The sequence below is a fragment of the Chiloscyllium plagiosum genome, unplaced genomic scaffold, assembly GCF_037043375.1.
Source record: "Chiloscyllium plagiosum isolate Xiang-an unplaced genomic scaffold, Cpla_swu_hap1 HiC_scaffold_22, whole genome shotgun sequence".
NCBI classification, from domain to species: Eukaryota; Metazoa; Chordata; class Chondrichthyes; order Orectolobiformes; family Hemiscylliidae; genus Chiloscyllium; species Chiloscyllium plagiosum.
Genome location: NW_028270160.1, coordinates 35,125,192 through 35,138,467, shown reverse-complemented (window position 1 = coordinate 35,138,467; position 13,276 = coordinate 35,125,192). Strand labels below are relative to the sequence as shown.

General features: G+C 36.8%; 1 protein-coding gene across 1 annotated transcript in view; it reads right to left on the bottom strand.

The window, feature by feature from the left end:
- Nucleotides 1–13,276, bottom strand: part of dock1 (dedicator of cytokinesis 1) — a 592,086-nt gene that overhangs the window by 431,613 nt on the left and 147,197 nt on the right. Inside the window, exons 20-22 of the mRNA XM_087998957.1 lie at nucleotides 9,492–9,581; nucleotides 7,645–7,745; nucleotides 5,408–5,542 (exon numbers count right to left, since the gene is read on the bottom strand). Of these exons, the coding sequence (XP_087855083.1) occupies nucleotides 5,408–5,542; nucleotides 7,645–7,745; nucleotides 9,492–9,581 (326 nt within the window). The remainder of the gene's footprint in view (nucleotides 1–5,407; nucleotides 5,543–7,644; nucleotides 7,746–9,491; nucleotides 9,582–13,276) is intronic.

Sequence of the window (13,276 nt, the reverse complement as noted above, 5' to 3'; positions counted from 1 at the left end):
TATGGTCTTCCAACAATATTCTTGACATTTTAAAGATTGAATTCTTTATCATTCTTGGCAATTTTGTATAAACGGAAAACGAATAGTATGTCATTGTTCTTTCCTGTAAGAAAAAGTAGTGTGTCCATGTTTAAACTGATAACTTCCAGAAGGGAGAACTTTATCTCTCTCCCTATTGCTCTCACATACAGTTGTGTATGAAAACATAAACAAGTGTTCAATTAAAAATGAATTCAAGTGTCAACAAGTACTTTTCCTCTTTCCCCTTTGTCTACAAATGCCATTAGCTGGAACATAAATGCAATTAAACAGTTAAAAGTTAGAAGTGCTTTGCTTTAGTATTAAAATTGCTTATCACTGTTCTAGATTAAAATAGAGTAAGGAAAAATACTCAGCTTAATACACACCTGCAGAACATAAAACAAGTTCTAACTGACATGGTCCTATTTCTCTCTGCTTAGAAAACATTTGATATGAAATTGGGAGGAATGGTCAATGTCCAGCATTTCGAATGCTCTGCTTTTGTTACATAAATATTACCGGAATAAAGTTTTTGAAAATTATGCACATAAATTTTCTTTATATAATCAAACACAAACATAATCAGAAACTGCTGAAAGCAACACCAAAAAAGGTAAAGGTTATCTTTATTTTCATGTACCATTATTGTATAAAAGAAGCTAAAAGATAGAAATTCTGAAAGAAAGCACTGTGATACTAAATCAGAGATAAAAATGCTTTGCATGAGTTAAGAATCGAAGAACTGTGTTTAAGGTAAAATAATTTGTTTGCATTTCTGTTTAACCTAGGCCAAAGCACGTCACATGGCCATAAAGCATGAGTTGGGGATAGACAGAGACAGTTGCAGTCTTGATCTAGGTTTAGATTGTTTTGCATCGAGTTGGGATAGCAAAACAAAATAAATGTTATGATTTGGAGATGCCGATGTTGGACTGGGGTGTACAAAGTTAAAAATCACACAATACCAGGTTATAGTCCAACAGGTTTAATTGGAAGTACACTAGCTTTTGGAGCGACGCTCCTTCATCAGGTGATTAATCAATCACCTGATGAAGGAGCATCGCTCCGAAAGCTAGTGTACTTCCAATTAAACCTGTTAGACTATAACCTGGTGTTGTGTGAAAAATAAATGTTAATCAATTAGGCGTGTGCTTCACTCAAAAAAGCATGGAATGCTGCTGGGATACTCTCTAAATTTGGATCACGAGGGAAAACCAATTGGAAGAAATCTTCATGACGATCTTCATGACGAAAAGTAGCCACCAAGTTAGTTTGGAAAGCAATGCAGAGGCAGTTGCATATCAGCCAGCAATCCATAAAATACCCGAAACATTTGCCGATATAAGGCCTTTAAAGAAACAAATGGGAAGCTGCATTACTAAAAGTCCTAATGGAAGAACTCCCAAAGAATTTTGCTTTGAGGATAGCTGGATTAATTCTTAATTGTTAGCAGAATTAAAGTGAATTCCAGAAAGCTTGGTATAAATTTGAATTGGCTCATGAAGAAATGAATTGAATTTCAGGATTTTTGAAATGAATAAGGCAACTTTAGGAGGGAAAGTTAAAGAGTTGAACTGATTTAACTGACTTTATATACGGTGGTAACGATTGATTTATTTCATTTATATAACAACATTTTTCATTTTTTGTTTTCATTTACAAATGGAAATGACTTATGGCAAGTGCTCTGTCAATTCATTAAACTTCTGGATTTCTCTTTGAACAGTGACAGTCTCTCATCGCATCACCTTCATGAGTATTTCTTTATGATAATTATATATAAGTATATACACAGGCAACTTAATTTTTTATCCAAAATGGCAACATAATTTGAAAATATTTGTGCATGATTGATTCAAAATGCAAAGCAGGATGTACTTCATATCGAATATTCAAGTATTAAACCATAATGAGAAAAACAATAAGATGTCAATTTGAATGCATTGAAACAAAAGGAGGAAAAATGAACAGATTCTGAAATATAAATATATGTCTGCCTGTCTTAAATGGAAAATGACAGTGCAGGCTTGTTATAATTGGTAAAATACAAAACAGAGCCACAAAAGCTATAAAAACAGAGACTGCTGGAAAAGGTCAGCAAGTCTGGCAACACGTGTGGAAAGCAATCAGAGTTAATGTTTCAGGTTGAGTTACCTTTCCTCAGAAGCACAAAAGATACGATGGATAGAGTTTAATCAATATACATCTTTGGGCAATCTTTACCTCTGATGAAAATAAATAAATTACACATCAACTGTACTTCTGAAGCTAAAATGGTGAAGATAGTTCAGAAATGATGACATTGGGGGCATGCCAGAAATTATATCCATTACAATTAAAATCTAAAGTTTTGGCTCCCCTAATGCCTCAAAAGACAAAGCTGGACTGATACTAAGTCATTTCAAAGAGTTTCAAGATCTGACTTATCTGGTCTCACCCAAAATATCAACAGAAATGAAGCAATTAATTTAAGCAGTCAAGGAGTAGGAAGCTGGAAAAATAATAATAATATCAAACAAAATAAGCTGTACCTCCCAATCCTGATCAGTGTTCTCATATTGCAGCTGGAAATTGTGCAAGTATATTTAGCAATGGAGAAGAGTGTCAAGTTCAGATATGATGTATGCTATTACGCGACCAGCAGACCACAATTCCCTATTTGGGCTCATGCGTGGGTAAACCATCAGTTACAACAGTTGATTTATTACTCAATCCATTCAGCAATGTTACCAGGATTTCTCATAATTCTGAATCTTGAAAATGCAATGTTTGATCAGAAACTTATACTAAAGTCTAATATGTAGTAATTGCCAGGGTAGTACAATGAACTAAGTCATTTGCCCTTCATAGAACAACACACGTTGATAAGATTCTGGACTCCATGGAATTGGACCTCAACTTGAGTAAACAGAACAAAGATGGACTTTGGCACAGATATAAAGGTGGAACAGGAACAAGAAAACAATCCTGTCTATGAAAGAAATATATATATAAACCTCCCATAAGCAAACTCAAACATTCTAAAGTGCAAACCTCAAATTAAGTTACATACATAAAACAGTAAGATCCCAGGAATCTAATTTCAAATGTTGTTTGCTACTCAAACAAGAAATAAAAAAAAATAAAAAATAATCTAATCTGATTCTTTATAGTATGACAGATGATTTCAGCAGAAAAGGAAGCCATTTGGCCCATATGGTCCATTTGAGATCTCTCCAAAACCTCACTTTCTCAATTCATGTGGCACTGCAATTTTTTTTCTCCTCAGATAATCATACAATTCTCTTTATGTTGCCTCAACTGAATCAGCTGCCACATAATCAGGTAATACCTTTCAACATAAAAGTATCTGTTCATTAGATTGGTATCCTCTGGTTCATGATCCCACTGCCAACAGTCATGTTTTCTCCTATCTATCCCTAATGTTGATGAACAAGAAGAAATTTCTTAACAACCGTCTCCAAGGACAAGAGCCTCAGCTCCTACATAGTAGCTGCATAAGAATCATAGAATCCCTACAGTGTGGAAATAGGCCATTTGGCCCAACAAGTCCATACAAACCCTCCAAAGAGTAGCCCACCTAGACCTATTCCCCCCTACCCTATACTGACCTGACTATTGCACCTAACCTACACATCGCTGAACACAATGGACAATTTCAAACTTAAATAACTCAACCTTAGAACCATTTTCATGAATTGTATCTGCAATATATGTGATGCCTTTATATCCAGTGCTTAGCACAGGACCATCATAACTTCCTTATTATTACACGATATGGATCTATGTTTGCTTGCTGAGCTGGAAGATTCATTTTCAGACGTTTCGACACCATACTTGGTAACATCATCAGATAGCCTCCGGTGAAGCACTGGTGTTAGTGACCCACTTTGTGTGTGTGTGTTTTGGTTTCCTTGGATTGGCGATGTCAGTTCCTGTGGTGATGTCATTTCCTGTTCTTTTTCTCAGAGGGTGGTAAATGAAGTCCAAATCGATGTATTTTGTTGATACAGTTCCTGTTGGAATGCCATGCTTCTAGGAATTCTCGTGCGTGTCTCTGTCTGGCTTGTCCTAAGATGGACGAGAGTTTCCCAACCCAGGGAAAGGATCTTGACTACTCACCCTCTTCATGCCCTCATGATTTTATAAACCTGTCTAAAGTCACCCCTCAAAGACAACTAAATAACCAATCAATTGCCAAACTGATAAAGATAATGATTGGATATATACTATATACTCTATCAAGTCTTCAAGAGCACTTCTCATTGCTATAGCCAGTGATAGTAATCAGTAGGGTATTTATCTATTTCCCATACTATCCATTCTTGTAATTTCTAAACAAAAGTTTTAAATATCATAAGGGCTCGTGGCACAGTGGTATATTCCTATCTCTGGGCCAGATGGCCTGGCTTCAAGTCCCACCCATTCCAGAGGTGTGTGATATGCATTTCTGAGCAGGTTGATGATAAAATTTCATAAGTAGCATTGTATTAAGAAAGATTATATGGCTTGTGCCTCTGCCCGCGAAGAGCTAGGTTAAGATTACCCAAATGCACTTTGCACAAGATGATTCTCTGAGGGTCTTGACAACTGGGAACTGGTGGGATGTGTAGAATGAAGGATTATGAGGAACAGGAATGTAGCTGTAGCCAAAACTAGATAACTTCACAAGTCATTATCTTACTGTGGTGTTTGAGCAGCTTGAGGGGTCCCATGTCCTATAATCTGTTCCTTGTGCAATATTCTTATACATGACAGATAAAGTACTTTTAAGAATATCCAATCAGAGCTTTTTAATTCTGTGTGAGACTAGTGTTGATCCATAAAAATGAATTGCAATAACATAGTACAAAGGAGAACTCAGTGAGGATTTTTAAGACAATCAAAATATTTTTCAATTAACAAAATAAGAAAAGTAACACATCTGAAAATCTGAATGTATTCTTTGATCCCTGAACAATGATACTTAAAGGATACTCACATTGAAGAATCGAGTTCTATGTGTAGAGATTCATTAGGATAGAAAGTTTGATGGAAGAACATAGGAGATCCAGGAGACCTGACATACACTCACTCTCTATAAGTGGATTTGCTACCCACTGTCCTTGATCTACCACAGATAGATCTGTGCCCTTATTCCTGGCAAAAACTTGGTGTATTTAACTCATATGTGAACCAGTTATGCCCAAATTCTATGATCTTTTAAGCCATGTAATGTGTGCACCAATATGGAAACCACTATGAGTTTCCTCAGGTAAAATTACCCATGTAAAAGACTTTCAATTCATAAAATCTATTTCGTCAGCCCTTAGAATATATGAAGATACATTTTTCAATGGATTCATGTGTGCATTAGTTATAGAATCATTTAAGAAGTAATACTTACTGATTAAAGAGTACTCGGGAACGAACAATGAATTTGAAGACATATTCTAAGGATTTCATCGCTTTATAAAGCTGATCTGTCACATTAGGTTTTTCTGAATTGTCCACATAGTTTTTCAGCACTGTGGTAAGTTTCCTGATTAAAAATTAAGACTTAGTTCAATGCACCATTTACACATCTTGTATCAGGAGAGAATTAAACCAAACAATTCATTTTCTTCAAAAACACTAACAACAGACTGTTCTACAAAACCAAATGACTATATTTCATTGTAGTAAATGGGTTATAGATGCCACTAGCAAGAGCAAACTTTGTTGTACATCAATATTTGCACTTAACTGAATGGCTTCTCAGCCATTCCAGAGAGCAATTAAAAGTAAACTATTTTATTACTAATTCGAGTCACACGTAACCCAGACAAAATGAAGGTGGCAGATTTGCTTCCTGAACGGACATTAGCGAACTTGATGATTATTTAAAAAATAATCAATAGTTTTTGCGGTCACTACTATTGAGATTAGTTTTCAATTCCAGATTTATGAATCTAATTTAAATTTCATCAGCTGCACAGGATCATAGAAGTACTCCAATGCTGCTGTCTGTTAATTCCTCCAGGCATCCATATGTACTCTAAGTCAGGCACTGAAAGTTAAACAAAAATATGGGGGAAGACTTGGACTACAGACCTGCCTGTTTTGAAACTTTCCGACTTCATTGCCATTAGGTTCCTAGCATCTAGCAGGAAAGACAGAATTTTAAAATTCTATTCATTCTACTCTAAGTATAAGCTGAGAGATCAGCAATAAAAGGATTATGAGGTAAAATCAATGACTGCAGATGCTGGAAACCAGATTCTGGATCAGTGGTGCTGGAAGAGTGCAGCAATTCAGGCAGCATCTGACGAGCAGCAAAATCATTAGAGGTTTTTTATAAATAGCTTAACTTCCATAAGTACCCCATCTTATAAACTCTCTGCTTATAACACAAAACATTCAACAGAATGGTAAGATTGGGGAATTTGCTAATTAAAAGAATTAAATCTCAATTCGCACTACACTCCAGTAACCATTAACATGACATTGTAGATTGTTTTAATTACAACAGACCTAGACTATCCAGGATAGCATTTTCTTATTAGGATTTGTAAGCAAGCTAGGCCTTTCCAATATGCAAACAGTATTATTGACATAAAAGAAAGGAAGCTATGTTCAATGAGGCTATTATTCTTAAGAGCCATGTCACGAAATAAAAATTTGAGAACCAAAAACAAAAAGTTCGATTCTGAGAAAAGGTCACTCAATGGGAAATGTTAATTGTGATACCTCTTCACAGATACTATCAGATCTGTTGAGCTTTTCCAGTAATTTGTTTTTGGTTCATGACTTCTATTTGGTGACATGATTCTCAAGACTAATAACCTCATTGAACATAGCTTCCTTTCTTCTATGTCAATATTACTGTCTGCACATTGCAACGGCCTACCTTTCCAAAGCCAAAATGGCTGCAGATACTGTAAATCAGAAACAAAAGCACAAATTACTGGAAATGCTCAATTCTGAGAAAGGGTCACTCAATGTGAAACATTAATTGTGATTTCTCTCCACAGATACTGCCAGACCTGTTGAGCTTTTCCAGCAACTTCTGCTTTTGTTTCTGATTTACAGCATCAGCAGTTATTTTTGTTTTTATTTAAGTTTGTGAAGCACTTTGTTGATCAAAATACAGTGTCAGACTAGATGGATACCCATCTCAGTAGAGTCTCCAGATAAAGAAAGGAGCATAATTGTCCAAGTCAAAATTACATGCAATCAGATTTTCCATACTAGGAGCTGCAGTCAAATTAAATCTATTGACATGTTAGAGGATTGGATGCTCTGGTGTGACTATTAATATAAGGGGTGCTTTGGGTACTGTACAGAATGTTTTGGAATCTGCAAAGAAATTTTTTTGGGGATTAGTAGGATTATAGTTGACCCCGCATTTCAACATTTTTAAGTTTGTGCCATAAGTATACTGGTTAGTTCAATTTTATCATCATTCCTTTTCTTGAAGGAACTTCTGTTCTGCAGTCAAAAACAAAACAAACATGATCAAGCCAGATTTCAGTTTGTGATCTGACTTCTCCAGTAATAACATCACAACAGTAAAAACACGAACTTTTGTCATAAAAAGCCAACTTATCAGAAGATATTAATCTGCATGCAGAATTTAAAGCAGACATCACTTGAAACACTTACGTATAAGCCAAGGTTGCGCTAAAGTGCTTTTTGATATAGGTTTCAAGAACAGGGTTGAAATGTTGAAATTTTCTATCAGCAATTAGTCCAATAATAAATACCTGTATTGTGGTAAAAGGTTCAAAACAAACAGCAGTCACTCATTGAGACTATAACTTAAGTCTGTATTTTACTGCTTGGTGTGCTATTGACGGCAAATTAGATTGCAAAAATAAAGCAATGAAATTGCAAACCAAATAACTGATTTTAAAATAACTTTGCTACATTTAACATTATTTTGCTTGCAAAGATAGACATGATTTTGCTGCTTGCAAAACTAAAAAAAAAACTTGCATTAAAGCTCATATAGCACTTTTAAATAGCAACTTTATAGAAGTCTGCCAAACAATATTTTGACACTCAGCCACATAAAGGAGATATTAATTTAAGGCACTAAAGCCGCAAAGTATTTTTTTACGTTCTAACCCTCTCAGCTCACATAACCTGAGCTGCCCTTTTATTATTTTCTGCTTATACCCGAAGTCATTACTGTTCCCTAAATCCCTAATAGTACCCACAAGCCCCCTTCTCTCTTTTCCAGTTTGAGCATTTTCTTCAAAGTAAAACAGTAGGTATCGAAGTAAAGAGTTAGGAAAATTTCTGAAATAATTAGAAAGCAACTGATTGTAAATAAACTGCAACCAGGAAATCAACAGGATTAATTTATCAAAATTCCACTTTTTTTCCACCTTGGGAATTTGTTTTCAGAAAAAGCCTTAACTATGTTATCTGAAAGAAGATCCTAATGTACAATGCGCTCAATTTCGCAAAATGCATCAAGTAGAAAGTACAGAACTGATGGCAGAAGTCAGTGGAGTGGCCCTAAGTCCGTTGTGGAGCCAGCACAGGCACAACACGTTTAACAGCCTATTTCAGTGCTGTATTTCCATTGTATCAGCACAACTGCGACATATGTCATGTATATTCTTTCATGACATACCTTGATTTACTATTGATTTGCTCTCCTGGACATCAGGGTAGCAAATAATTATATTTGTATGCAAGCTCTGGGCAGAATAACATCACGTCAACATTCAACATGCAGATTTAAAAATTAATAATTATTTATTTGGCTAAGATTCTGAAGAACAGCCAATGAAACTGTACCATGGCAGTATCTATGGTCATTGTTAAAAAACTGATTTAAAGCAAGTTATTAAATAAACCTCAAATATTTATTTCAACTGAGTAATCCCCATCATTTAAGAACAAGGTTATAACAAAGCTCACAACATAAATAATAAGAATATAAAATGCTATACAGAAATCTCTGCTTTAAATGAATTCTGAAAGCATCTCAAACAAAAATTTTTAAATTGATTCAAATGAGACATGTCATCTTTAAAATTAAAGATTTAAAAATCTTCTGTGATACAACCAATTTTGTTGTACCACTTAATCATGATAAGCACAAAGCAGGAGAATTAAATTTAAACTGTATACTGTATCATCAAAAGCACCAATGAAGTGGGCATCAAATAAGTTCCATTCAAAAAAACATTGATACTTAAACGAGCAGTTTAGGATATAATAAAAGCATAATCTGTTTAGCGCTGCGCTCAAAGCCATAAGTCAGAACAATTCTCAACATTTACCACCATCAATAAAATGGGCATTTACTACTCTACAAAGGAAAGAAAAAAAATGGCTAACAACTGGATTTATAGCCAAGTATACCTTTTTCAATTACTAAGAATATTTTTCAAAGATTCATGGTTAAAACATGAATCAATTCATAATCAGAACTTATGATTTGTTTAACAGGATCTAACTTATAAGGAAATAATAACTTGAAAAATGAAACTTACCAAAGAATCAAATACTAAGGTGTCGAATGTGTCGCTGTCGGAATTCTCCATCATGATGTTAAAAAGTGCATCAAGTGTATCTTGCAAAAACTGAAAGAAAGGGGTTTAGATTAGAACAAATACTCAAATATGCAATATTAAAGGCTTACTGCTTACATTTTCTTTCATGTGCCAACAATGCCAGTATTAGTTCCACTATCTGTAAGAATAATAGGGTAGTTATGGTAGGGGATTTTAACTTTCCAAACATCAACTGGGACTGCCATAGTGTTAAAGGTTTAGATGGAGCGGAATTTCTTAAGTGAATTTTCTGATTTTGTATGTGGATGTACCTACCATAGAAGGTGCAAAACTTGACCTACTCTTGAGAAATAAGGCAGGACAGGTGACTGAGGTGTCAGTGGGGGAGCACTTTGAGGCCAGTGACCATAATTCTATTCGTTTTAAAATAGTGATGGAAAAGGATAGGCCAGATCTAAAAGTTGAAGTTCTAAATTGGAGAAAGGCCAATTTTGATGGTATTAGGCAAGAACTTTCGAAAGCTGATTGGAGGCAGGTGTTCGCAGGTAAAGGGACGGCTGGAAAATAGGAAGCCTTCAGAAATGAGATAATAAGAATCCAGAGAAAGTGCAGTCCTGTCAGGGTGAAAGGGAAGGCTGGTAGGTATAGGGAATACTGGATGACTAAAGAAATTGAGGGTTTGGTTAAGAAAAAGGAGGAAGCATATGTCAGGTATAGACAGGATAGATCAAGTGAATCCTTAGAAGAGTATAAAGGAAGTAGGAGTATACTTAAGAGGGAAATCAGGAGGGCAAAATGGGGACATGAGATAGGTTTGGCAAACAGAATTAAGGAGAATCCAAAGAGTTTTTACAAATATATTAAGGACAAAAGGGTAACTAGGGAGAGAATAGGGCCCCTCAAAGATTAGCAAGGCGGCCTTTGTGTGGAGCCACAGAAAATGGGGGAGATACTAAATGAATATTTTGCATCTGTATTTACTGTGGAATAGGATATGGAAGATATAGACTGTAGGGAAATAGATGGTGACATCTTGAAAAATGTCCAGATTACAGAGGAGGAAGTGCTGGACGTCTTGAAACAGTTAAAAGGTGGATAAATCCCCAGGACCAGATCAGGTGTACCCGAGAACTCTGTGGGAAGCTAGAGAAGTGATTGCTGGGCCACTTGCTGAGATATTTGTATCATCGATAGTCACAGGTGAGGTGCCGGAAGACTGGAGGTTGGCAAACGTGGTGCCACTGTTCAAGAAGGATGGTAAAGACAAGCCAGGGAACTATAGACCGGTGAGCCTGACCTCAGTGGTGGGCAAGTTGTTGGAGGGAATCCTGAGGGACAGGATGTACACATATTTGGAAAGACAAGGCCTAATTCGGGATAGTCAACATGGCTTTGTGCGTGGGAAATCATGTCTCACAAACTTGATTGAGTTTTTTGAAGAAATAACAAAGAAGATTGATGAGGGCAGAGCAGTAGATGTGATCTATATGGACTTCAGTAAGGTGTTCGACAAGGTTCCCCATGGGAGACTGATCAGCAAGGTTAGATCTCACGGAATACAGGGAGAACTAGCCATTTGGATACAGAACTGGCTCAAAGGTAGGAGACAGAGGGTGGTGGTGGAGGGTTGTTTTTCAGACTGGAGGCCTGTGACCAGTGGAGTGCCACAAGGATCGGCACTGGGTCCTCTACTTTTTGTCATTTACATAAATGATTTGGATACGAGCATAAGAGGTACAGTTAGTAAGTTTGCAGATGACACCAAAATTGGAGATGTAGTGGACAGCGAAGAGGATTACTTTCGATTACAACAGGATCTGGACCAGATGGGCCAATGGGCTGAGAAGTGGCAGATGGATGATAAATGACAGGTGCTGCATTTTGGGAAAGCAAATCTTAGCAGAACTTCTACACTTAATGGTAAGGTCCTCGGGAGTGTTGCTGAACAAAGAGACCTTGGAGTGCAGGTTCATAGCTCCTTGAAAGTGGACTCGCAGGTAGATAGGATAGTGAAGAAGGCGTTTGGTATGCTTTCCTTTATTGGTCAAGAGTATTGAGTGCAGGAGTTGGGAGGTCATGTTGCGGCTGTACAGGACATTGGTCAGGCCACTGTTGGAATATTGCGTGCAATCCTGGTCTCCTTTCTATCTGAAAGATGTTGTGAAACTTGAAAGGGTTCAGAAAAGATTTACAAGGATGTTGCCAGGGTTGGAGGATTTGAGCTACAGGGAGAGGCTGAACAGGCTGGGGCTGTTTTCCCTGGAGTGTCGGAGGCTGAGGGGTGACCTTATAGAGGTTTACAAAATTATGAGTGGCATGGATAGGATAAATAGACAAAGTCTTTTCCCTGGGGTTGGGGAGTCCAGAACTAGACGGCATAGGTTTAGGGTGAGAGGGGAAAGATATGAGAGAGACCTAAGGGGCAACTTTTTCACGCAGAGGGTGGCATGTGTATGGAATAAGCTGCCAGAGGATGGTACAACTGCAACATTTAAGAGGCATTTGAATGGGTATATGAATAGGAAGGGTTTGAAGGGATATGGGCCGGATGCTGGCAGGTGGGACTAGATTGGGATGGGATATCTGGTTGACATGGACAGATTGGACCGAAGGGTTTGTTTCCATGCTGTACATCTCTATGACTCTATATCCTTATTTTACATACAACAGAGAGGTGAACTTAATTAATCTAATAATGTCTGTTAACAGGGTTTTTGTCTTACTTTTTTTCCCTTTTAAAATAGCTATAACACCTATTTTATTGCCCTGTTCTTGTATTCTTGAACATTTTTCTTCAAACTACCCCTCTTAAATGTCACAATTGACTTGGCTTCAACAACCATTTAAGACAATTTTTAAAATACTAGTTACCTTTTATAGCTTTTCAATTTGGCATTATCCTTTGGATCTAGGTCTCGGTACCTCCAGATAATGTACAAAGTTGCATCTTATGATACTATTGCATGCTCCATAACATCACTAGCAACTATAATCAAATGAGTCCATGTTTTATAAGACATAGGAAAATTATACAATATCAGCGGAATATACTATTCTGCTACTGAAGTGTGCAGAGTCTCGCTCTTCAAGACATCAAGAATAATTTTATTTTTCATTCTTAAATACGTGAACTAATTACATCAGGCTACAAAGATCTTAAGACCAAACCATATTTGATCTGCTCCAAACTGATGCCCACCAGTTGGTGCCTGATACCCAAGTTTCAATGGGCTGCCTAAACCAAATGATTTAGGTTGAATACTAGCTGCTGTTCCATATGATTAATATTTTATCCCACATTTCCAGTTCCTATACAAAAAGAATCAAGTTATCAGTTCCTTGACATGGAAGCATGGCAGAGGGAAGAAATAACTGCCTTCTGGAATGGCGTGTCTGAAGTTGAAGACCCTGAAACTGGAAAACTTTCAAAGACTGTCACATAATGGGCAAAAGGATGCCAAGGTGAACTTGGGGACCTGCTTCACAGTGAGAGATGTGGAATCCTCAGACTATATAAGAATAACAACACAATGTCGAGTGCTCCTGAGAAAAAACAAAGCGACAGGAATTGTCTTGGTCATAGTGAAGGCAGCATTAGAAGTGCAGGGAGGGAATGTGTAGGTATGTAAATGCAAAGAGAAGCAGCCTGAAATAAATTGCCACAAGAAGCTACAGTAACCCACTGTCACTTTTTGTGGGGCAGGACTAACAAGGGATATCAGAATTTGGAAACTTGTCTTACTTATAGTCAATTCTGCTTCATA